Below are 22,142 nucleotides of genomic sequence, written 5' to 3' on the forward strand. Positions count from 1 at the left end.
TAATTTACAATTAAAACATTTTCAGCTTTTTTCCAACTTCTTCTTCTGTGTAACCTTCAGCTTTTAGCAGTTCAGCACTTTTGTTTTCAGGTTAAATTCGTTTTTTTTTTTTTGTTTTTTTTTAATCTCATTCAATATTTTTAACTCAAAATTCAGCAATTAATTCATTTCAGTGCATACATTCAGATTCAAGCATTCACACTGCAGTTTCTTCAGAAAATGCACTTTCTAGTTGTTCTTGTTTTTCTTTAAGCTTGTCTTTCAGTTCTTTAACTGTTGCCTCCTCTATTCGCTTTGCCTTGTGCACATCTGTGTGCATGTCTTCCAGCTGCTGGTTTCTCTTCTGGATTTCTTGAAGTCTACACTGCAGGTCTTTATGTGTTTTCTGTTGTTCTTGCTTTTGCGCCTGGATTTCAGTGTTTTTGTACTTCAAGGTCTTAGAAAGTTCCTCAAGTTCGGTATTTTTTCTCAGCATCTCATTGATGCTACTCTGCATCGCTGAGCATTGTTTTTCCAGCTTTTTCTTTTCTTCTTCCAGTACAGTTGATTTGTACTTTGTTTCGTTATACAATTCTTGGAGTGCTTGATTTTTCCTCTGGAGATGAAGTTTTTCTTCTTCCTGTTGTATTTTCTGTTGGTCTTTTTCTTGAAGAAGCTCTTTATTTCCGTGCACTTTTTTATCAAGCCTGATTTGGAGCGATCTGTGTTTTTCCTCCATCTCGTCAAGCTTGGAGTCCATTTCCTTCTGTTTCATTTCCAGTTTCTTCTTGTCTTGAAGCAACTGTTGACTTTTGTGCAGAGTTTTGTCATGTTTCACCTGCAGCGCTTTGTATTTTTCCTCCATGGCTTGGAGTTTGCTCTGCAGGTCTCTCTGCTCTACGGGCTCTTGTTTCTTTTCTTGGAGGTTCTCCTTATTTCTCTCCAGAGCTTCATCAAGCATTACTCGCAAGCCTTCATTTTGTTTCTCAATGTTCCTCAGCTTGCAATCCATTTCTTCCTTTTTTATTTTCTGTTGGTCTATCTTGTGAAGAAACTCTTTATTTCTCTCCAGAGCTTCATCAAGCATCACTTGCAAGCCTTCATTCTGTTTCTTGATGTGCCTCAGCTTGCAATCCATTTCTTCCTTTTTTATTTTCTGTTGGTCTTTCTCGTGCAGAAACTCTTTATTTCTCTCCAGAGCTTCATCAAGCATCACTTGCAAGCCTTCATTTTGTTTCTCGATGTTCCTCAGCTTGCAATCCATTTCTTCCTGATGTATTTTCTGTTGGTCTTTTTCTTGAAGCAGCTCTTTATTTTTGAGCAGTGTTTCCTCAAGAGTTAGTTGCAGCATTTTCAGTTTTTCCTCCAAGACTTCAAGCTGGGAGTCTGTTTCTTTCTCCAGCATTTCTTGTTGCTCTCTCTCTTGAATGAACTCTTTATTTCTGTGCACTGTTTTCTCAAGCTTGATTTGGAGCGATCTATGTTTTTCCTCCATCTCGTCAAGCTTGGAGTCAATTTCCTTCTGTTTCATTTCCATTTGCTTCTTGTCTTGAAGCAACTGTTGACTTTTGTGCAGAGTTTTGTCATGTTTCACATGCAGAGCTTTGTATTTTTCCTCCATGGCTTGGAGTTTGCTCTGCATGTCTCTCTGCTGTGTGGACTGTTGCTTCTCTTCTTGGTGGATTTCCTTCAGTTTTTCCAGAGCTCCATCAAGCTTTTCTTGGAGCTCCTGATTCTTCTTGAGCATTTTATCCCCTTTAATGCTCTCTTTTTTCTCATTTTGGAGCAGATCTTTAATTTTTTCTAGAGCTTCATCAAGCTTTTCTTGGAGCTCGTGATTCTTCTTATCTTGGAGAGCCCATTGTTTCTCCTCAATAATACCTTCCCTTTCCTGAAGCTGGTAGGATAATTTTTCTAATTCAGCGCTCTTTCTCTCATTTTCTTCTGTCAGGATCTTAATCTTTTCTCTGTTCATGAGATTTTCCTTCTCCATTTCTTCCAATCGCTTTTCCTCTAATTCCACCTGTTCATCCCAAGGAAGAGAGCTGATGTAAGGGTCTAGGGACTCATACCATGGAATAGAGCTGGGGTCAGCTTCTTGTCTTTCTTGCTCTTTCTGAGACATGTTGGAGTCTGTATACCGTGAGTACGAAAAGTATCCAGATGTTTGAAAATGCTTTACTGGTGAACGTTTGAATGCTGCTAACATAAGTGCTGCAAATAACGGACTGAAAGTTGTACCTCCTCACCCCTATTTATGGATTCAGAAGCCTGTGACATCACAATTCCATAAGCCAATGAGGTTGTCACATGACATTCTAGAATGAGGTCATGTTTTTGTATGAATTTTTTAAATAACATCAACATTCCGTAAGCCAATGAGGTTCTTACATGACTTTTGAATGAGGATAATTATTTTGTGTTAATCGACATAGCCTGCTGCAGCTCAGAGCTCGTGAGCTCAAACGATCCTCCAACCTCAGCCTCCCGGTAGCTTGGATTACAGGCACGCGCCACCGCACCCGGCGAGAAGCAGCTACGTTAACAGGGCTTTTAACTATGTCTGAGGTGACATCATGACACTAACCTGCTGCCCATCATTAGCAAAGTTGTAATGATGGGCAGCAAAGATGAGGAATGAATGGTGCACAATTGTTATATGCAAGTTTTTAGAAAGCTCGTGGTTAACCCAAGAGTATTTTGTCACAATATCAAGAAGAGTAAAGCTTCAATGTCAAGAATAGATAGGAATATAGGGAATTATATATTTTTATTTAAAGACAGGACTCACATGTTTTCATTTCTAGTCTTTAAAACCTGTCTCTATCAGGGACGTGCAGAGAGGTTTAAAGGGGCGGGTGCTCAAAGTTAAAAAGGGGCACATTGAACCATGCTGAATAACAACAACACACATTCATCAAGAATCTAATATGGGAAGGGCAGGGCTGTGTTGATCTGAGACTGTAGACATTAAAAAGTCCACAGGAGAGATGGTAGCTGATTAAACAAGTTTCATGAGATAATAACAAAATGCAAAGATTGGTGACAGCGCTTGGAACCATAAGGCAACGAAAAACTGTGACATAAACTCGGCTCTGCCTGTGAATCACTCTTTGCTTCTCTTCTTCCTTCCTTCCCATCATTTCATATATCACTCTCCACTTGCTGTCTATCTGAGAACAAGGCACAACTTGCTATTGCACAACTTGCTATTGCAATAAACTATAATCTAATTATCCACACCTAACAACTCTTGCACTTAATCTATAATAAAATGATGACAGCAAAATGTTATAGCCCTGCCTTTAGTAGCCTCATACAGCTCCTACTGTTTCCTCCTCCTCCTCATGTCCTTACCAGCCATGTCTGCACAATGTTATATCATGAGTAATATTTTTTTAAATCCAGCTAAATAAAACGTCCCTGCACACTTGTATGCTTGTGTGTTGTTGATGTGACGATTACCGGCAATAGAAATGTGAGTAAGGTACCGAATTCAGGTTTGCTCCCGCTTTATTTTTAAATACGCATACGGTACTTGTATGCGCCCTATAATCCAGTGCGCCTTATGTGTGTGTTAAATACAGTAAGGGCACACATAACTGAGACTGCGCCTTTTAGCACAGTGCGCCTTATGGTCGTGAAAATACGGTAGTAATTCCACATCATGTTGTAAAAATGCTGTAACTTTACCTTGTGTCCGGCTTTGCAGACCTATTTCTATGGGCGCACTTCTGTCGATGCTCGTTGACGTGGCTGCAAATGGACAAAAACAACATTTGAAGCAAATTTTCAGCGAACCAAAACCAGGAATGACAACACCTGTACTAGATGCCACAGAAAGCCCCCTCCTCAGCGCCCAAGCGCTACTTACAGCTCTCGCCATTAAGATATGTACGCAAGTCCTTTCGATCAGGTCGTCTGACAGCACGGATGTTCTCTGTCTATAAACAACACACAATCATAAAAGTCAACACTCTTTAAAGTTTACAAGATGCTGCATGTATGACAAAATGTGGGCTGGAATCAGGATTGTCCTCAAACAACACGTTGGTAAGCAATGAAGGATTGATACTGACAGATTCTGGGCTGTTTCACATGAACTCCAGAGCACTTACTGCAGCTCTTTGCACATAGGATGGATGCGGCAGGTGCACATTGTTGAGAAAGAACAAGATAGAGTCCAAGGTATAGTACTCTTTGGGCTGCCCCTCTTTACCAGTACTAAAGATCAAAAGAAGCAAAATACATTAAAACGCATGCAGGCGTCCAGTTTTACAACTAACAAACTTTAAGTGAATTACTGCGTGATGCACACTTAAGGTGGTTTGATGTGAACCGCATTAAGGCTTGAATATAAAGCCAAAGTCACTTTATCAACCACTGTCAACGGTTCTCCTGCTAGCTAAAGCACTGCTCCTTGCAACTTCAGTTTCTGCGTCACATGCACAAAGTTTGGTTTTTGCACGGTGAAGAAAGACGTTTATAGTCATGACTGTAGGGACTAAAAGAGGAAAAACAAACACACAGGTGTTTCAACTCGACTCTTTGGATTTCTGACTCCGTGAAACAACTCTGAGCTACGTCCATGATTAATTAGCATTACACAATACTACAAGTTTGGCTTTTCCTCTCTCGAGCTAAGTTTAAAGGACATACATTAACTTTCATGAAAGCTAGTAAAATTGGCTCTATAGTCTATGGAAGAGACCTCCCTGTTGCACTAATAATAATTAATAAGGTGCTTCGTGACATACCCCGAGATTATGTAGTTGGTCTTGACATTCTTCGGCCAGGAGAACTCCCCAAATATAACTTCATCTCCTTTAGCAACAATCTCCTTTTTCTGGATGTTATACTGACGAAGAACACTCAACACATCCGCCATCTTCAGTTGTATGTGTGTAGTGTGTTTGCGAGGCCCCTAGTTATCAACGTCGTGCGGCCTCTCTAGATGCCTGATCTTGACCCGCTTTAACCTCCTAGGACCTGCCGTCCACATGTGTGGACGGCACATTTTGGGGTATTTAGACCAAAATATTCAATTTTGCTCTACAAGGGCCTGATATCCACTTACAAGGACATAATACTGCTACTGTTCTATCGAAATTTTAATGAATATCCTCATATGTGGCTCTTATTTTTGTTAAAAAACAAACAAAAAAAAAAATCTGGTAATTCTTTGTTTTTACATTCATTGGGCCCCAATATGCCCAAATATGAAAGATGCATGCCGTGGAAGAGTTCGGGGTCTTAGGAGGTTAAACTGTAAACTTTACTTTGATCACATGTATCAGTTCAACAACTCAGGCAGTTATTGGTAAAATGAAAGCACATTTCCAGAGCAGCAAGTTGTTTATTAGGAAGGGCTTTACATCGCCGCTACAGTAGGTACATGTTAAGCAGGACAGATACAACAGAATGGTTGTGAAACACTTGAGAACGACCAAATCTCATGTCCATCTCCTAAAACGCTGTGTCAACAGTCATGTTATAAATATTTTATATGTTGACCAAAAAGACTGTGGATGTTGCTTTAAAATTAAAAATGAAAAGATCAGCATGTTGGGACAAACATCCTTCACAGTTACATGGTCAGTGTGTATTTTTCTTTTAATTCTATGAAGACTAAATGACACCGTGATAAGTAAAGCTTACTGAATATTCTCAGTAATTATTACTGTTGACTAAAACGAAAAGCACCACTGTAATCATTTGTTTACATTTCCTCAAAAATTAACAGGCCCTGTCTCTAAAACTCTCTAAGCTGTGCACGTTTATTCTGTGTCTGGAGAAATATAAAACGTTTTTTAAATTGACCATTACAGGTTTTATAAAAGTACATTCAAATAATTTTCACAATAATTCATTCATATCAAGTTTTCTGGAAAGGTAGCAGTTTTCAGAACGAACAATGTCACATTAAAGATAAGGTAACGGGTATCAGAGAGCTATGATTGGTCCTTTCCAGATACTTTATTACAGTAAAATGTAAATTCTGATGCATAGAATTTAGACTGAAACACAAACTTTTCAAAAAAAAAAACAAAAAAAAAAAAAAAACCCAAACATTGGCATTAGTGCGTTGTTAAAACTGAATTCAAATTTACTTTCTAAAAAGTGTCACCACATTTCTTTTAAAGTATAACCTCACGAGAAGAAAACGGAAAACTCAGCTTTAAAACAATAAACTGGGCTTAGGGTCAAACAAATGTTAGAACAACTAAAATTTGTGGCTAAGCTAAAGCAAAGACTGTGTAAAAGGAATCCAAGATGTTAATACTTGAAAAACACTTTTCTGATCTAAGAAATCTGTGAAATTAACAGAATAAAAAGCAACTCCAAGTTTTACCATTGACTTTGTGTGCTTTGTGTCAGGTTTCTCTTTCATTGATGTTAAGTATCTCTACATCAAACCTGCTAACTGCATGTTGCTGCATGCATGTTGAAAACTACAGGTAATCCCCCCGAAGTAAACCTACATCTGCAAACACCCTATGACTGACTCTTGCAGTGTTCCCCTTAACCTGCCAACCTCTTGCTACAAATGTTGAATTGGTTCATTTTTCCCCCACTTAAATCACGATCCATCAAAATCCACCAAAGTACTGAACAGCTGATCATATAGAGACTCTTAAAAACATGATATGCAAACACATACCATGTCTTAATCACTTCCTATTCAATTTTCACAAAATATAGATGCATTTTACATTTCCAAAGTGTTGTCCAGCCTGCTGGACACTTTGTCGACTGAATGGTGAGCAAGAGAAAACAAAGAAAAACTGGAATTGAAATTGTCAGCATCTTTTGGATTAGTGCTGTTTTGGGACACTCTACATGCTAAATGAGCCTCATTGGTCCACTCTTTGCCTTCATATTCTACACTCATTACATTTCTCAAGAAAAGTCCCAGAAATCTTATCAGATCAGATCTTGGGCCAAATTACGAATGACACTAAAAGCTCCAAGGTCGAAGCCAGAGATGGTCAGCAAACCCCGGTCTTCTGTGTCTGGGATGGCAATTCCAATGTTAGTCAGGATACACATCACCAGCTTCGAATTAGCTCCTGATGTCTGTTGAGAATATACACAAACCATGTTTATTGTAAAAAATATTAGTACATATTTTAAGTAACCTTTTAGATAAAGGAGTTTAAAGGAGAACTTTTAATGCTGTAAAATTAACTGTGCCCTATCAGCCATCTATGGAACAATGTGAATAAAAATAGCACAACAACCCCATCCCGTTAATCTTTGCTTGGTATTGTATATGTTCAAAAACAATCTTTACCACACAAGGCCATTATTTAATTCAACCCCAGATGTGAAAAAACAAACATACTTCTCTGTGCTTCTTCAGAGACTCCACCAGGCTGGCAGTAAGCGTCCACAGTGGGTTGTTGCTCAAAGTGACGAACACATCTACAGCTTTCCTGTTCTCCGTGGCCCATTGAATGGGAACGGTGCAGTCTCTGCTCTCACTCTGGAACTGCAACATAAAGGCACTACCTGATGGCTGTGCACCCCTTTCTCTCGTGCTCTATGTGAGAGGACAATAAACAGGTGGTAGTTGAGCTAACCAGCACTGCTTTGCAGTACTTTGATGTGAAGGTGGAAGAAGAAGAAGAAAAAAAATGCCTCTAGTTGCTCGTCTGCAACAAATATTGTATTGTATATTCCTGAAAGGAACTGTTCAGTCGCTCGTATTATCTCGTCACCTTTAATGTTCTGTAAAGCCTTACCTTAACCAGTTCATCGGTTGCTTCTTTGAGAGTCATATCAGCAGAAATAGAGAATGGTACCATAGCCTCTTCAGAGTAGACAAGCACATGTGTGTCAGCCTCCGTCCTTGCAAAAATCTGTGTCAAAGCCAAGGTCAAAAGAAAGCCATTTAGTTACCCTGACTAAAATGCCTTTATCCTGCATGCACATTCACACACAGTACACCACTGTTAGGGCCTATGCGCTAACATACTGAGAAAGGAATTTTCAGGGAATTCACAGTATGCGTCAACAGTCCCATGCCATCACCCAGGATCTCTCTAAAGATGGGGCAGCCTGAGCCCTGTTTGAAGATGCAGCTGTTCCAACTAACCAGATAGCATCATCTGGCTGTAGTACAGTCTTACCATGGCAATAGCGGCTGCAGCAGCAGCAGTGCTGATCGACGTTCCTGGGACAATGCTGCTCGGTGACCCGCTCATATCTACTGCCACAACAAAGCATTTACCCACAGGCTCCACATTCTGAGGACAGAGTTACAGCAGAACAGGACATTCACGTTAAAGAACTGCTGCTGACATCTTCTGCAACAACTGGAGAAAGTTTTGAAAATTACAACAACATACCATAAAGCTCTTGTAAAAGGCAGAGTCCATAGCTTTAAGGATGTTGCGGTCTGCTTCCCATTTCGGTTTACCCTGATAGCCATGGCCTTTTTTGTAGTTTTCTGTAGCCAAAAGTATACTGAAAGGGTGGATCTTTGCCTGGTGATTTTAGGAGACATTTAATTCCTAAATATTGAACTCTGCATAATTAAAAACAAAATAACATTTCTGGTAGAAGTTGTGAGCCTTACCTGTTTTAGTGCCGTCTCACTTTGAATTCTGTCACATAAAAACTGTGTTTCTGAGCTTCCCGGTTCAAGAACTTTGCCAGATGTCAGCCTACCTAACATCTTTACCACCGAATGGAGAGGCATTTCCTTCAACAAAGCGCTCCATACCTGCAGAAAACAACCACCACACATCCTGTTAGATGTAGAAAAATACATTCCCACATTCTTTACATTAGGCTTCAGTCTACCTGAACATTGCAGTTTTACAGATAAGAAATGTTTTGATTTTTTCCCCCTCCAGGGAACACTTTTCCGCAGTGAGCAGGAACTTACAAGGGGCTCACCCCAACCGCCAAAAACTGGAAAAAAAAAAAAAAAAAAAAAAAGTCCTAGCAGTTCAGGACGTGAGATAGTAAAGATCATTTATGATATTTGGTGTTTAGGTAGTAAACAAGAAAGCAGTTACTTTTTAAACCAGGGATGTTTAACTTATTTTATATCAGGGGCCAGATAAACAGAACTTTAATCCTAAGTGGGCCAGACCTAGGAAAGTCCCCTTTCTGTCAGTGTAACTACGTGTAGCTGCACATTTAATCCCTCCAATATTTCAATATAAATAAAGAGGTGCAATTTCAACAGGGCATCTCAGTTTTACTACATGATAAAGAAATTCTGGTAGCTCATTTACCAGACTGTCCTGTAATTATAAAGCAGAAAGTTTTGTTGTTTTATTTATTTTACTGTGGACACACTGTAAAAAAAACAGGAATTCTTTTATCAGTACTGAAAACCCAAAAAGAAAAAAGGAACTTTTCTGTTCATTTAATAATCTGATGTAGTGTGTAAGACTGTGAGTAGGAGGGCTTCATCAGCAGGACAAGCTGTAAAATTTATGAAAATACAGGTGGAAGTCCAGTGGGTCAAAGACATCCAGTGGGCCGGATTGGACTTTTTGCCAGGCTCTTCCAGGGTCTCGAGCCTCATGTTTGACACCCCTGTTCTAAATGCTCTGTTTGAATTAAAGATGCAATTTTCTTATTTTTTTTTTTTAGTGTGAACTGCTGAGGGAGATTTTTGCTGATTACAAGCTTCTGAGAACTGAAAAAATAAACTTTTCTATCATTTGTGCTGCTACTGGACTGGTTCTTATATAGCGCTTTTCTACTCATCTGAGCACTCAAAGCGCTTTACACAACTTGTGCATTCACCCATTCACACACATTCGCACAAGCACATCTTTCTAAGTGTTTTATAGCTAACATTCACACACATTCATACTCTGATGGATGCATCGGAGAGCAATTTTGGGTTAGTATCTTGCCCAAGGATATTTGGCATATAGACTAGGGGAAGCCAGGAATCAAACCACCAACCTTCTGATCAGTGACCTGCTCTACAGCCACCACTGGAAGGAGGTACAGATTAAAAACTAAACTGAAAATAAATTGCTGTACACCCCCCTTTACATGGCATATTTTACTTTACCAAACAACAGCAGGTACAATATATTTATTTAACAAAACTATACGAGTTGCTTTCATTACTACCCAGTTTGTTTTGAACTTCACAAGCCCTATCTGTTTTTCACTTGCCTTCATAATTTTCCTCATAATCATTTTTAAGCTTTGATTGCTCATACAGACGCTGCTAGCTTGTACCTTCTCTGAGTTCTGTATTCCTTTAGCCACTTTGCCTTTTCTAGCTTCGTATGTTCAGCTGGGTGAAAGTGATTTAAGTGATTAGATTTGTTGTTAAACATTTTTGTGGTCATCTCCCCGTGGTTTTCTGCGTTGGACACTGGTCTAGTCACTCAGTGTGAGCAGTTTCCCCACTTGTCAAACTGTGGTTATGAGTGTGCGCTGCTTTACGTGTTCTCAGCCGAGTCAGTCACCAGTTTGGGCTGAGAACACTGAAAATCTTCTTATTTCGTGTGCATTTCTAATCTTAATAAGATCCCAAGTGTAAAAACTGATTCATCTCATCAATTATCACTACGGTCTATGTTATAAACAGCAACCAGGTTAAAATGATTTAACAGACTCGCCTGTTTAAACTTCAGATGCTCGGTCAGCAGCTGTTCCCTCTCAAGCTTGTGTTCCTCTATTAAAGTGACGACCTCAGTTTCATCCCGACTGTGCTTTACCTTTTCCACCACTTCAAGATATGAAAGCACCCTGATAACCTCTTCGGCGTTCTCTTTGTTTTCATGAGCAACCTGGACCTCTTTCCACCCTTTTGTTACATATTTGCTGATCAAGGCAATAGCTGAAAACACAAAGAGATGGGCGTTGCATGTTAGCACTGACTAAAGTGAAACAAAATAAAAACTTACACTGTACTGATTAAAATTCAGCATGGGGAGTTTATAAATATGCACATATATGCTCAGAAAAGAGAACATCCAATAAAACCCCAAAGAAGAAAGTTGGATAACTGCAGACGTTTATTCAACTGATTACTAATAACATTTTGCAGGCTAAATGACGTGGGTCTCTATACTTACCATCTCTAGCTGGTTTAGTGTGGGAGAGTCTGAGCAGATCCTGGTGTGACCAGCCCTCTCTCTGCTTACATTTGGTCACTGCAGCAGCTAGACTCATGGCATCTTGCTCATTGTACCAGTCAGACAGTGCTCTCCTCAGGGCACGCCCCCATATCCCACATTTCATGTGCTCTTTTAATTCCTTCTTGTACTTGATGAAAGAAAACAGATGGGCAGGCTCACGACAAACATCCTTCAGGGCTTTGAACGCTGCCTGTTTGGTGTTCACATCTGGGTTTTGGGAGCACAAAGCCAAGGCAAAAATGGAGGGCTCTAGTCTGACAGCTTGCCCATCCTGAGCGAACCTTTTTATTTCCTCCAACACCTCAGTGCCTTGTTTCTCCTGCAGCATGGACTGCAGGGCTCCAGTCTTCTCCACGCTGATGTGACCATTCTCTCTGGTACTGTACAAGGCTCCCTCTGAGCCATAGCAGAGGAAGCGACAAAGCTTGGCCTTGTCACTGATCTCCCATGAACCACCACCTGTTGAGTTCAGGGTATGGTTGCTAGTGGTACTTCCTGATAGCTCCATTGAAACACTTGAGGTGTCCTGAAACAGATTGTAGTAAAATGAAGCAATTGTAAACTTTATAATGAAATGGCACTGTAATTTGATTGTGGTATTTTATCTTATAGTATAGTGGAAATGAAATAAAAGCTAACTACCAACACTAATGGGACGTAAAGCGTCCCCAGTGTTAATCAAACCATGGTTCGGATTTGACAGGATTACGCAAGTGTTAATAAACCACCCAGCGTTTGCTAAGGTGGCGCTTAGCACACCTTACTTTGAACATATATTATCCAGCTACGTTGTTAAAATGCACATTAAAATGTTTGAGTCCCTGCAACAGCCTCTCGAGTTCAAGGCCAGCCAGCAAGCATGAAAATGTTAACTTCGCAAGCAAACATGACTTACTCATTGCCTCAGAGCGCTGTCAGAAATAGCTTAAAGCCGATTACAGAAGACGATCATACGCATAAGACAGAGAAGACACGCTGGTCTGTTAACAGGAGATGGTACGAGAAGTTACCTGCACGTCATTTTAAGTTAGCTGCGGAATGAGCTAGTCAGCCTTAGCTAACACTCCCGGTAGAGATTCGTTTGCTAAGTTAACTAGTTAAGCTAGCAAAGGAGGGCGGTCTGGGCAAGGTGAATTAAGTTACGCGGTTTTAATCATTTAACAATAAAGTTAGGAATATGACCAATCATGTAGCAACTCATAGCCAGACCAAGTCTCCTCAGTTTCCCCAGCCGTGACTTGGCTGCATAGTAATGATATTAATGTTAGCCGTCAGCACAAAACTATCAACTCCCCAATCTGAGCTCCGCTCTGGCTGGGACACCGGAAAGCACTTTGATACAGCTAGTCCAGGATGAGCAGCTTGCTACTAACGTACGCTAACCCTAACAAAACTGTGTTGGTTTTACTCAACACATATACTGTTTGCGAGTTGAAATAACATGACATAGATATCCACTTACCATCAGGTATGTACACAGTGCTCAAGTTTTTTTGGGTTGTTGTTGGGTTTTTTTTAATGTAGCTAGATGTGGAAAGGCCTCCCCGCTGACCGTCAATGAGATAACAGGGCGGTGCCGCGGTGGATGCCGGGATATGGAGTAAAATCACACAGGCACGTTCACCCAGGGTCCTCTCGCTTTCTCTCCGTACGTTCACATTCACTTTTTTTAGTGGTTCACAATCCACTGAAAAAGACTTGAGCCTCCTTTCTTTTTTCTATATTTTGCCAGTAAAACGGAAAATAAGTGCAGTGATTTATTGAAACATGCGCAAACATAGGTGGGAATACACATGTACAGTAAAAGGCAAAAACTATTCTATTGAGCTTCAAAGTCAATATTTGGTATGACCATCTTTATTTTTCAGCACAGCCTGAACTCTGTTTTACAAGCTTGTAATTTTTTCTTTAATGTCTTTAGGAATAGTTCTCCAGGCTCCAGGTTCCAGCCACAAACTGTGACATACACCATGGTTATTGGATGGGTATAAAAACTGTTGTACCTTTCTTCTAACCTCCTCCGTACATACTTACATTGATTTAAATCAAAAACTTTTGAATCATCAATCCATAAGACCTGTTTCAACAGATTTTAAGCCCAGCGTTCTCATGAAATTTTCTCCTTGTTTCAAATCTTCTTTCAGGCTGTTAGGAATGTTTATGGCAATTTTAATAGTTTCAGGTAGAATAAATGGGAACAAAGGGCTGTCCTTGTCACTCCTGTTCATAATTTTTATGGACAGAATTTCTAGGCATAGCCAGATGGCAGAAAGCCTCCACTTTGTTGGCCTCAGAATAGCTTTCTGCTTTTTGCAGATGATGTGGTTCCATTGACTTCATCAGGTGGTGGCCTCCAGCTCACACTAGAGAGGTTTGCAGCCTAACGTGAAGCAGCAGGAACGAGAATCAGCACCTCCAAGCCTGAGGCCAAAAAGAGTGGAGTGCTATGTGTCTATGTCTATGTCATGAGGAATAAATCATACATTTGGATGATTTTGATTTCTATCAGATGAGAAGAATGCTATTAAAACATATAGCCAATCTTCCAGATAGATTTACCATCACATATTTTCACTTTTCAAAAAACAAACACACTTTCATCCATCAATTCCAAACTGACCTTCAATGTATCCAAAAGGGCCACAGAAACGGGACACTTTTCCAACTTTCCAAACTTGTTCTATCCTAGGCTTAAGGCATTTTCTTTCCTTCCCATTGTCTCTTGGTAACATTTCTGTAAATCCGATACCTTTCACCCTGCAGATATTTCTTTTTTTAAATTTATATTTCACCTGTTTGTGAGTGACAGAAACGATGACATGTTTTTGCTTTTCGTGCACCTTCCCTCCCATTCCCTGCACATCTACTGCTAATATATATTGTTAATATAAATATATTAATAGTATATTGTTTATATTTTAAAATGTTATATTTTTTCTGTAATACTAATCTGTATATGGAGAAGGTGTTTGACTGTCTGTTAATAATCTAGTATCTCATCAATTATCTACTAACAAATTTAGTAACAATCTAGTAACCAAATTATATATTAAAAACCTGACTAGTTTCCCAGCGGGTGGCAAAAATGTACTTGTTTTTCACTTTTATATTTAATTTGTACAAAGCAAGAAATTCTAATGAAAATGTAGCATTTTTCTAACAGCCCAGTGTCAAGAAGTACCTTTGCCAGGATTCAGTGTATTTTGTATGGTGGAGTACATTCTGCAAACCCCATCAGTGTTCATCACGGCCATTTCCATCTTTTTCACAAGATCCACTACCTTCTGTTCTTCAGCATTGTTCTCCTTAACATCATACCTACCAACACCTCCTCTTCACCTCTGTTTTCTTCACCTCCAAAACACAAGTTTTTCCTTCAAGATGACACCTGCTCTATCTCTCTTCCTAGCGACAGCGGACTAGAGCATTAGTAGCGCCTGGCTTTGCTCCCCTTTCACCTGGTCTCTACCTCTCCTTACATCCTTGCCTTTCCGTCTTTCTTGATGCCTCTGAACATGCCTTTCAACAGCATCAGAGGTTGTTGGTGTTGTCCACAGATCTGACTAATCCGTTATCGAAATGTTCTTCTCGATGATCTACATGTTTGACTTACTTAAGATATCACACAGGACACGCTTCCTGACACACTCTCACTTGGGACTATGACCTTCCTATCATCATGAAGCAGTTTGGCAATTCTTCTCTGACCTCTAGCTCAAGCTGTTTTTACCCAGTGAACTCCTGCTTACTGGATATTTATATAGATATTGTGACAAAAAAGAGCTCAGTAACTTCCCACTTACAAATTAGACTGATTAGAATGTTGGGACATTTAAAGGAACTCAATATACATAGTTAAAAGCATATTTACTAGTGACAAACATCTAAAATCTTCAAAATCTGAGAAGTAAAATTGCACAAATATCAAACCTTTTACAATTTTCTGCTCTAAGCTTGCATTTCATTTAAACGTACATAATTTCATCTTAAACAATTTTTACACTTTAGATTTTCTCTCCCCTCATGCAAGAACAACAAGCATCAAAGAAACACTTTTGCAGCAAAAAGTACAAACAATAATTTCTGGAGATGCTTTTTTTCACACTTCAAAAAGAGTAAAGCAAAGGAACACATTATTTATAAAATTAGCATGAATCAAAGTGCAATATTATAAATGATGGGGAGTTTTTTTCATTTTCAATGCATTTAAATTGTGAAAATGAGAAATGAGAAAAAAGGAGCAGGTCAACTAGATATATACATATTTTGGTAAAAATGTGTGATCGTGTGCAATTAAGAGCTATTATAGACAGAGATGGGCAGTGTTGGAATTTAAAAATATAATCGGCTTATCTGCTATTATATTTTTTCTGGATAAGAGAGGCCCAACTCTTAGTACAGTTTGTGCCGACAGGACTGACAGGAAATTACATGCTTTTGCAGAAGCCTGCTTTTGCAGCTAGAATGAAGTGAAAGTGAAACCAACTAGGCTGTTTGATTGAAACTTAAAGTGTGGTATGATGTAGAGAGCAAGTATATAAATGACTAGGCTTCCTGTTTTGTGCTTCAGACCTGAGCTTGTGTGTCCGTGTGTTCAGGTCTCCATATCCAGGATATGTTAATTAAAGATCATTTTTAAAGTAAAAGGACCACTTTTGAGCCGTGTCTTTCTTGGCCCTAAGAATTCAAAGAACTGGAATTAACAGCAGTAATGTGTTACTGTAATCCGATTACTTTTTTCAAGTAATGAGTAATATAAGGGATTACTATCGCAAAAAAAGTAAATAGATTACTGTTACTTTCCAGTAAGCACGCCGCTTTACTGCGTTACTAAACCGTGATTTTGTTTGTGAGAGTGTCTCATGACAATGACATAAGCACGTGCGACACCTGTGGCAGCAACAGACTTGTGTAGATCAACAATGGATAGTATGGAGTGCAGGACAGAGTACGACTATGCAGCATTTAAAGCTTGGACGTACTTACATTACTTTAGTCGGTAAAAAGTGACTAAAATATGAGCATCCGCTGTACACTCTGCGTGGGAAGAAAATGTCTTTCTACAGCGAAAAATTTAACTTGAAATCTGAGCAAGCACCGAGCACGCTGCCACAGGAATGTGAAATTCACAGAGAAACCCCCGGATACCCCCACTGACATGACTACTGTGGCACCGGGCAAACCTCCACCCGCCCCACTCCTGCTTAACAGGTGAAGATAGATTTAAGAACGACAGGACTTAGTGACTCTGAGCGTTGATTCTATTTATTTTTTGCCGTGTTTTACTTGCATCTATTTGAAAGAGTGAGTGTAAACACAAAAAATTATTTTATTTTATATGTGGGAATATGCAGAAAATAGGTTTAAATGTTAAACAAATTTCTTCAAGTCAAAGACTGTTGAATATAATTTCATTTTTGCTTAATGCAATGTGCATAAAATTAAAAGATTAAAACTGATAAAACAAGTTTTTAAAAGATTCAATTTTATTTGATGGATTATGCAGAAAAAGTAGAATTGGGCTGAAAGGTCTGTTGCTTTATTATTTATTCAGGTTGTGTATCATGGATTACTTTTATGGAGTATTAATCAGTAATTAGTTACTAATTACTTTTTTCAAGTAACTTGACTAACACTGGTAATAGATCTCATCAAGGAATTACAAATCATCCACCATTTCTTCAGAGCTCATAAGAACAAAGAAGGATTGAACGTCTACCTGAATTTCTTAGTGAGAACAGTTTTGTGAGCATAATAATAACCCCTTAACTTCACTTCTCTTTCCACAAACATTTTTATGCATGCGGGTAAATAAAAAATTTTAGGGTTTACTACACATTACATTGCAGCACAGAGCATTACTAGAGTCTGCTTTAGTCTTTATTTGGCTTTTCTGCGACCTCTAGTGACCGTTTTGGTCTTTTAGAACTCTTTCAACAGAAGGCCATAGGGACGAATGGCACGCGCCACCATCTTTTCCTCTTCTTCTTTTGATACTCTATCATTGATGGGAACCAGCCAGTACTTATCATTGTGGTGTTTCTCTCTGTATCTGGGGTTGATCCGATTCTGCAGAATCACTTTGTACGTCTTGCCGTTTTTTTTGGACTTGAAATCTTTACAGTATTTGAGGGCCACTTCGATGTCAGGTGTAGAATAAACCCCTCTACCATAGACGTCACGGTCACCTGGCTGTTAAATAAAGTGAGAGGAATTAGAAATTAATTTAGAGATTTAGATAATTTAGAGAATGTTACAGTTTATTTACTTTGACCTGAATAAGATAAACTTTAAGTCATTTTTAACCATTTTATTTATTTATTTAGTTAAAGATGTACAATAACTAACAGTAGATCACGTTTCTATTCTACAGCATAGGGAATGAGCACATCACAGTCTTTGTTAACACGTATTGTGTTTTTCTGTTATGTTCTGCTTCTACTGAAGATGAAATCTATTGAAATTTCAGTAGATACTGATCAGGGGCTGAGGGAAAGAGAAGCAGAGAAAGACCAACAAACAACAAGAGGACAAAAACACAGACAGACAGAAGATAAACATTCATGAAATATTTTAAGATATTGTGTCAAATAACTATACAGCAATTGGAGTGGAGATGAAATGCTCATTGCATCATGGGAAGTCATCATGGAGATGATGGAGACACAGACTTCCTGACAGAGGAGGCTTACTAGGCATGTAAAAAAGTATTGCCATATTAAAGCATCGTATCATATTTTCACTGGTTAAAATACTGCAGTACCAGAGATGATGTAATCAAACCTTGAAACGTCCTTTGATGATGTCACAAGCAGAGTCATAAGATGTCCCATGGTAGGACACAGGCCACTCCCCTGACACTGACCGAGTGCGATAGCCTGCTGTGCCGAGCCATTCATTTCCATCATACTTATCCAGGACCTGTGATCAAATGTTTTCATGCAAGAAAATCTGTTATGATGTTATAACAGATGATAGCTTCATAGAGTTACGTAAGCTGAGGGGCACAACTCATAGCAGAACACAGTCGAAAAAAAAATAGATTATCTTTGCAAAAGTTAAACACGTGTTTTACACACAAATTTTAAAAAGTCAAATAAAAGTAAAAGTAAAATTATTATTGTCATTATTCTGATTTCCCGTGAAATATAATATAAATTCTTTTGACAATCTATTGAAGTCACAGCCCTCCTTCCACTGTATCTACCAAGAGAAAAAAGTCTGCATTTTATTTGTTCATCACAGCCGCTAGTTGAAAGTTTCTAATAAAGCCAGCAACAGAAAACAAAACCAACTCTATATTTTGATATCAATGTCATTGTAATGCTTCTAAATGATCTATTAATAACATTGTGAACCATCTTTTGATTTTATTCTACTATATATTTCATATACTATATGCTTCATTTCATTATACACTTCATTTTTTATAAGTAACTTTTACGGTGGTATCATTGAATTCATAATGCGTCTTTTTCAGTGAGTATCAGTATCATCCAGTGCTTGATAGTGTTTAAGGACCAGTTATAGCAGTTTAAATGCTGAACATGAATAACATGGCTGCTTCAAAGGGATACTTACCTTGATAGCAAAACGCTGCCAACCATAGGGACGCCAGTACTCTTCGTCACCTCTGTAAAAGGTATCTGTGTCTTTCATTCCAGTAAAGTCGTAGTGAAATCTGGGGTCAAAGAATTCTTCCTCGTTGATGATGAAACGCCTTCCATTTCTTTCCTCTATTTCAAATTTTGATACATGTTTATTTGCTGGAAAACCTTTAATACCTATATTCCCGGGCAATCCAGAAGACACGTGCCCATCAATCCTCATCAAGCTGCTTTGTGACACCGAGCTGTAAGCATAAAGTTCCAAAGCAGATCAGCTGTCTTTTCATGTCATCGACTTAAATATATTTTAAATCAGATTATGCATGGCTTATAGGTCATGCTGTTTTACAAAAGTTAATGAGTTATGTCTCAGAAGTCTGAACAATCTGAAATTTTAGCTGTTGAAAATGAAAATGGTGGATTTTAATTGGACTTTTTTTTTACACTATATAAAGTGAAATGCAGGTAAAAATGAGCACACATATTTTTCTATCCTGTTGTGAAACGATTAAACTTCTTTGGGTTTTCGAAACTACAACCTGACTTTGAGTCTCGGCACAGTCACAGTTTTACTAGTGTCATCTAAATTATTTTTGAAACATTTTTTGCACCAGTAATTCTATTCTAAAGCCTAATCCTTTTAAAAACCTACAATCCTGTTTCAGTAATGACATTTAAAGTAGCTGTTATCAGAGGTTTAGTATAACATTTACCAAGTTTGATCTCCATCCACAACTGTAGAAATGAGCTGCGTAACAGGCAGCTGCGTAGCAGGAGCTGTGAAAAACAAATTTTTGAAAGCTTCGAGAAGACCAGAACCGATGCCAACTTCTCCTTGTTTTTGTTGAACAGAAGTTATCTTAGCATTGCAGATCACCCCCAGTGCTTCAAGTACGATGTCGTTGTCAATCATCTTGGCGATGTTGTCTTGATGTTGCAGTGCTTTGCTTTGATGTAAAGAACAAAAGCTTGTATCTTGTACTTTCACTTCTGGTACATAGCAAACAGCTATGTGTATGTGTATGGAGTCATCTCTGTTGCTGAAGAGGAAGTGTTTCTAAACTCTGTCTGAGTCACATTTCTTTATACCATTATTTATTTCTTCTTATATGCTCTGTGAAAGTTAAACATCAAAAAAATCAATTTTCTTTAAATAAAAACGAGTTTCCACATAAACATTTATACTTTGGTCTGACTTATACTTTCATTTCTATCCACTCATGCAATTTCTTATCTATTGGCAGGGGTACTGGAGCCTCTGCCAGCACTTACTTGCTGGGTGTTACAAAGTCTCTCTCCTCCACCCTACATTTGTATTTTTAAGATAAGTAATGTATCAAAAATGAAAAAAGCCATAGTGTCACGTCTAGCGTGGCAGACGTGTGGAGTTGTAGATAAGGACCCAAGATGCGGCTTGTGATGAGAGTGAACTTTATTTAGTAAGGAGGATGACATACAAACAGAAACGGCATGGCGAGAAGAAACGAAACTGGAACAGCTAACAAACCAAACCCAGAGATGGACAGAGATGGATACGCAGGAAGCTGGAGGGGAACAACACAGACGAACCAGCAACGAGGACGGGGGAACACACACTATAAATACACTCACCAGTAATCAGGGGATGGGAAACAGGAGGGAAACACACCTGGGAGACATAACAGCTGACGAGGCAGGGGAAACGTAAACAGAACACACTGACATCAGACAGAGACCTTCAAAGTAAAACAGGAAACACACCGACTGAACACAGACTGGAGGACACCTATATCGGCACATGAAACGTGAAACAGAAGAGTACAAAAACCCAAGATAAACAAAACCACAGAATAATAATAAACTAAACATAAACACGGAGTCACAGACTCCGGACCATGACACATAGAGTCAATGAAGTTAAAGATGTGTTACACAAAACAGTTTCAAACCATAAAGTTATTACTCACATTACAAATTTTATAGAGAGATTGTAATGGAAATGTTACGGTTTGCAAGGCTGGGGGAAATCTGCAGTCGCTCTGAGGTTTGCTTGTAACAAAAGCTGAGAAATGCAGGGGAGGCAATTAAAACTGAAACCACAACCACTGTATGGTGCAGCTGGTGACATGGAAGATGAGGATAAAGCAAACTGCATCACAAGTGCTGAAGTCATCACTCTTGCACTGTGTGCGATGCTGCGGTTGGTCGTGATTAAATGTTGCATAAAGTGGCAGGAACAAATACAGCGTTTCTATCAGCTCAGCAAACATCAGCAAACATATAAACTGTTTGTATGTTGGCCACACAGTCTGCTGCTGGCTAAAAGCCTACTGGTGTGTTTCATTTCACAAAGAAAAGACTGTGAGATAGCTTCACTCGGAGAGGGGGAAAGGTGTAAGAAGAAAGACAAGAATGGGAGAAGTGTCCATTGGCATTTGGTAAACTGCATTAAATATCTTTTAATAGAGGATTAAATAGAAAAAGTCAATAGAGATAAAGACAAACATGAGTCTATGGAGCCATTCACTTAGGTAGGTCAACTTAAAACAGAGAAGGGAAGAACTGGATTTTCCATCAGATGTGCAAAAGGATTTAACGTCCAAAACTATTTTGTGAGCACAATATCCCTAAACTTAATTTTATGCACATATGTACATTAAATTGTAGCAGAGAGTATTTTTAATGGATTACTAGAGTCCACTTTAGTCTTTTCTTCCAACCTTTACCTTTCTTAGTCTTTCTAACGCTTTGAGCAGAAAGTCATAAGGACAAATAGCCCGTTCCACCATCTTTTCCTGTTCTTCTTCTGGTAATCTAGGATTGATGCAAAACAACCACTTTGTTTACTTTGACCTGGTTAAGATTAACTTTAGCTCATCTTTATTTTTATTCTATAGCACAGAAAATGACCACATCACAGTCTTTTAACAGATTTTGTGGGTTCTTTTGTCATGTTTTGCAAATTTTCTGTTAAAGATGTAATCCACTGACAAAAAACCCACGAGTCTGGTTTTGGTTGTTGACAGGAGAACAGTACATGTCTGACTGCACTGTTGCATGCGTAAAGTTTGGTTGGGGGGGGGGGGGGGGGGTTTATAGTGTGAGCCCTTAGTTCCAGTGAAAGGAACTGTAAATGCTTCAGTTTACCATGACATTTTGGGCAATTTCATGCCCCCAACTGTGTGGGAACAGTTTGAGGATGGTTCCTTTCTGTTCCAACATGACTGCGCACCAGTTTTTCAAAGCAAGCTCTATAATGACATGGGTCTGGGTGCAGTTTCCCCCTCTAGGGGCAAAGGTACCTAGACCTGGGGCATAGAGTACGTTTGGGGAGTGTGATTGTGTGTACAGTGTCTATTTATCTCTGTCTTCACGTTGGGTGAGTGCTGAGTATTTGCATAGCAAATTGGACTGCCATTGGAGCATTGGACTGCCATTACCTCATAAGACT

The 22,142-nt window shown here is 39.0% G+C and overlaps 4 protein-coding genes across 9 annotated transcripts in view; all 4 read right to left on the reverse strand.

Moving 5' to 3' along the window:
• cdc73 (cell division cycle 73, Paf1/RNA polymerase II complex component, homolog (S. cerevisiae)) overlaps positions 1 to 4,894 on the reverse strand; it is a 76,809-nt gene extending 71,915 nt beyond the window's left edge. Inside the window, exons 1-4 of the mRNA XM_085255870.1 lie at positions 4,737 to 4,894; positions 4,098 to 4,203; positions 3,854 to 3,923; positions 3,673 to 3,735 (exon numbers count right to left, since the gene is read on the reverse strand). Of these exons, the coding sequence (XP_085111996.1) occupies positions 3,673 to 3,735; positions 3,854 to 3,923; positions 4,098 to 4,203; positions 4,737 to 4,867 (370 nt within the window). The 5' untranslated portion in view covers positions 4,868 to 4,894. The remainder of the gene's footprint in view (positions 1 to 3,672; positions 3,736 to 3,853; positions 3,924 to 4,097; positions 4,204 to 4,736) is intronic.
• On the reverse strand, positions 182 to 2,227 carry LOC146553959 (uncharacterized). The gene has a single exon (XM_085253345.1). It carries the CDS (start codon positions 2,186 to 2,188, stop codon positions 197 to 199), a length of 1,992 nt encoding a protein of 663 aa, XP_085109471.1. The 5' UTR covers positions 2,189 to 2,227; the 3' UTR covers positions 182 to 196.
• A 421-nt stretch (positions 4,895 to 5,315) lies between the features above and the next one.
• Positions 5,316 to 12,697, reverse strand: LOC146553960 (RNA-binding protein RO60-like). Of its 4 annotated transcripts, none has more exons than XM_085255862.1 (9): positions 12,568 to 12,697; positions 11,043 to 11,631; positions 10,584 to 10,804; positions 8,561 to 8,707; positions 8,331 to 8,468; positions 8,112 to 8,228; positions 7,725 to 7,841; positions 7,325 to 7,471; positions 5,316 to 7,056 (listed from the first exon to the last, which is right to left on the reverse strand). In XM_085255862.1, exons 1-9 carry the CDS (start codon positions 12,568 to 12,570, stop codon positions 6,904 to 6,906), a joined length of 1,632 nt encoding a protein of 543 aa, XP_085111988.1. In that variant the 5' UTR covers positions 12,571 to 12,697; the 3' UTR covers positions 5,316 to 6,903. The 4 variants fall into 4 exon arrangements, with proteins under 4 accessions (XP_085111988.1, XP_085111984.1, XP_085111986.1 ...); XM_085255858.1 differs by having other exon boundaries at positions 7,325 to 7,522; XM_085255860.1 differs by lacking the exon at positions 12,568 to 12,697 and adding an exon at positions 12,116 to 12,410 and having other exon boundaries at positions 7,325 to 7,522.
• Positions 12,594 to 20,381, reverse strand: LOC146553961 (uncharacterized). 3 transcript variants are annotated; one of them, XM_085255867.1, is made up of 5 exons: positions 20,324 to 20,381; positions 19,426 to 19,826; positions 18,687 to 18,957; positions 17,889 to 18,026; positions 12,594 to 17,297 (listed from the first exon to the last, which is right to left on the reverse strand). In XM_085255867.1, exons 2-5 carry the CDS (start codon positions 19,623 to 19,625, stop codon positions 17,028 to 17,030), a joined length of 879 nt encoding a protein of 292 aa, XP_085111993.1. In that variant the 5' UTR covers positions 19,626 to 19,826; positions 20,324 to 20,381; the 3' UTR covers positions 12,594 to 17,027. The 3 variants fall into 3 exon arrangements, with proteins under 3 accessions (XP_085111993.1, XP_085111995.1, XP_085111994.1); XM_085255869.1 differs by lacking the exon at positions 20,324 to 20,381 and adding an exon at positions 19,985 to 20,031; XM_085255868.1 differs by lacking the exon at positions 20,324 to 20,381 and having other exon boundaries at positions 19,426 to 20,121.
• Positions 20,382 to 22,142: the final 1,761 nt, after the last annotated feature.

This window comes from Mchenga conophoros, linkage group LG18 (assembly GCF_057382185.1).
Source record: "Mchenga conophoros isolate Kocher_MC1m ecotype Shallow Benthic linkage group LG18, M_conophoros_male_GT1.1, whole genome shotgun sequence".
Lineage (NCBI taxonomy): Eukaryota > Metazoa > Chordata > Actinopteri > Cichliformes > Cichlidae > Mchenga > Mchenga conophoros.

Bases quoted from the DNA above. Each gene is read 5' to 3' on its own strand.
- LOC146553961 (XM_085255867.1), bottom strand. From the start codon at position 19,625: ATGATTGACAACGACATCGTACTTGAAGCACTGGGGGTGATCTGCAAT. The intron at 18,027-18,686 runs GTAAGTATCCCT...ATTTGATCACAG, and splicing joins GGCAGCGTTTTGCTATCAAG to GTCCTGGATAAGTATGATGG. The intron at 17,298-17,888 runs GTTTGATTACAT...TTTATTTAACAG, and splicing joins TCATCAAAGGACGTTTCAAG to CCAGGTGACCGTGACGTCTA.
- LOC146553959 (XM_085253345.1), bottom strand. From the start codon at position 2,188: ATGTTAGCAGCATTCAAACGTTCACCAGTAAAGCATTTTCAAACATCT.
- LOC146553960 (XM_085255858.1), bottom strand. The intron at 10,805-11,042 runs GTAAGTATAGAG...TTGTGTTTTCAG, and splicing joins CACTAAACCAGCTAGAGATG to CTATTGCCTTGATCAGCAAA. The intron at 7,057-7,324 runs GTATGTTTGTTT...TATTCTCAACAG, and splicing joins CTCTGAAGAAGCACAGAGAA to ACATCAGGAGCTAATTCGAA.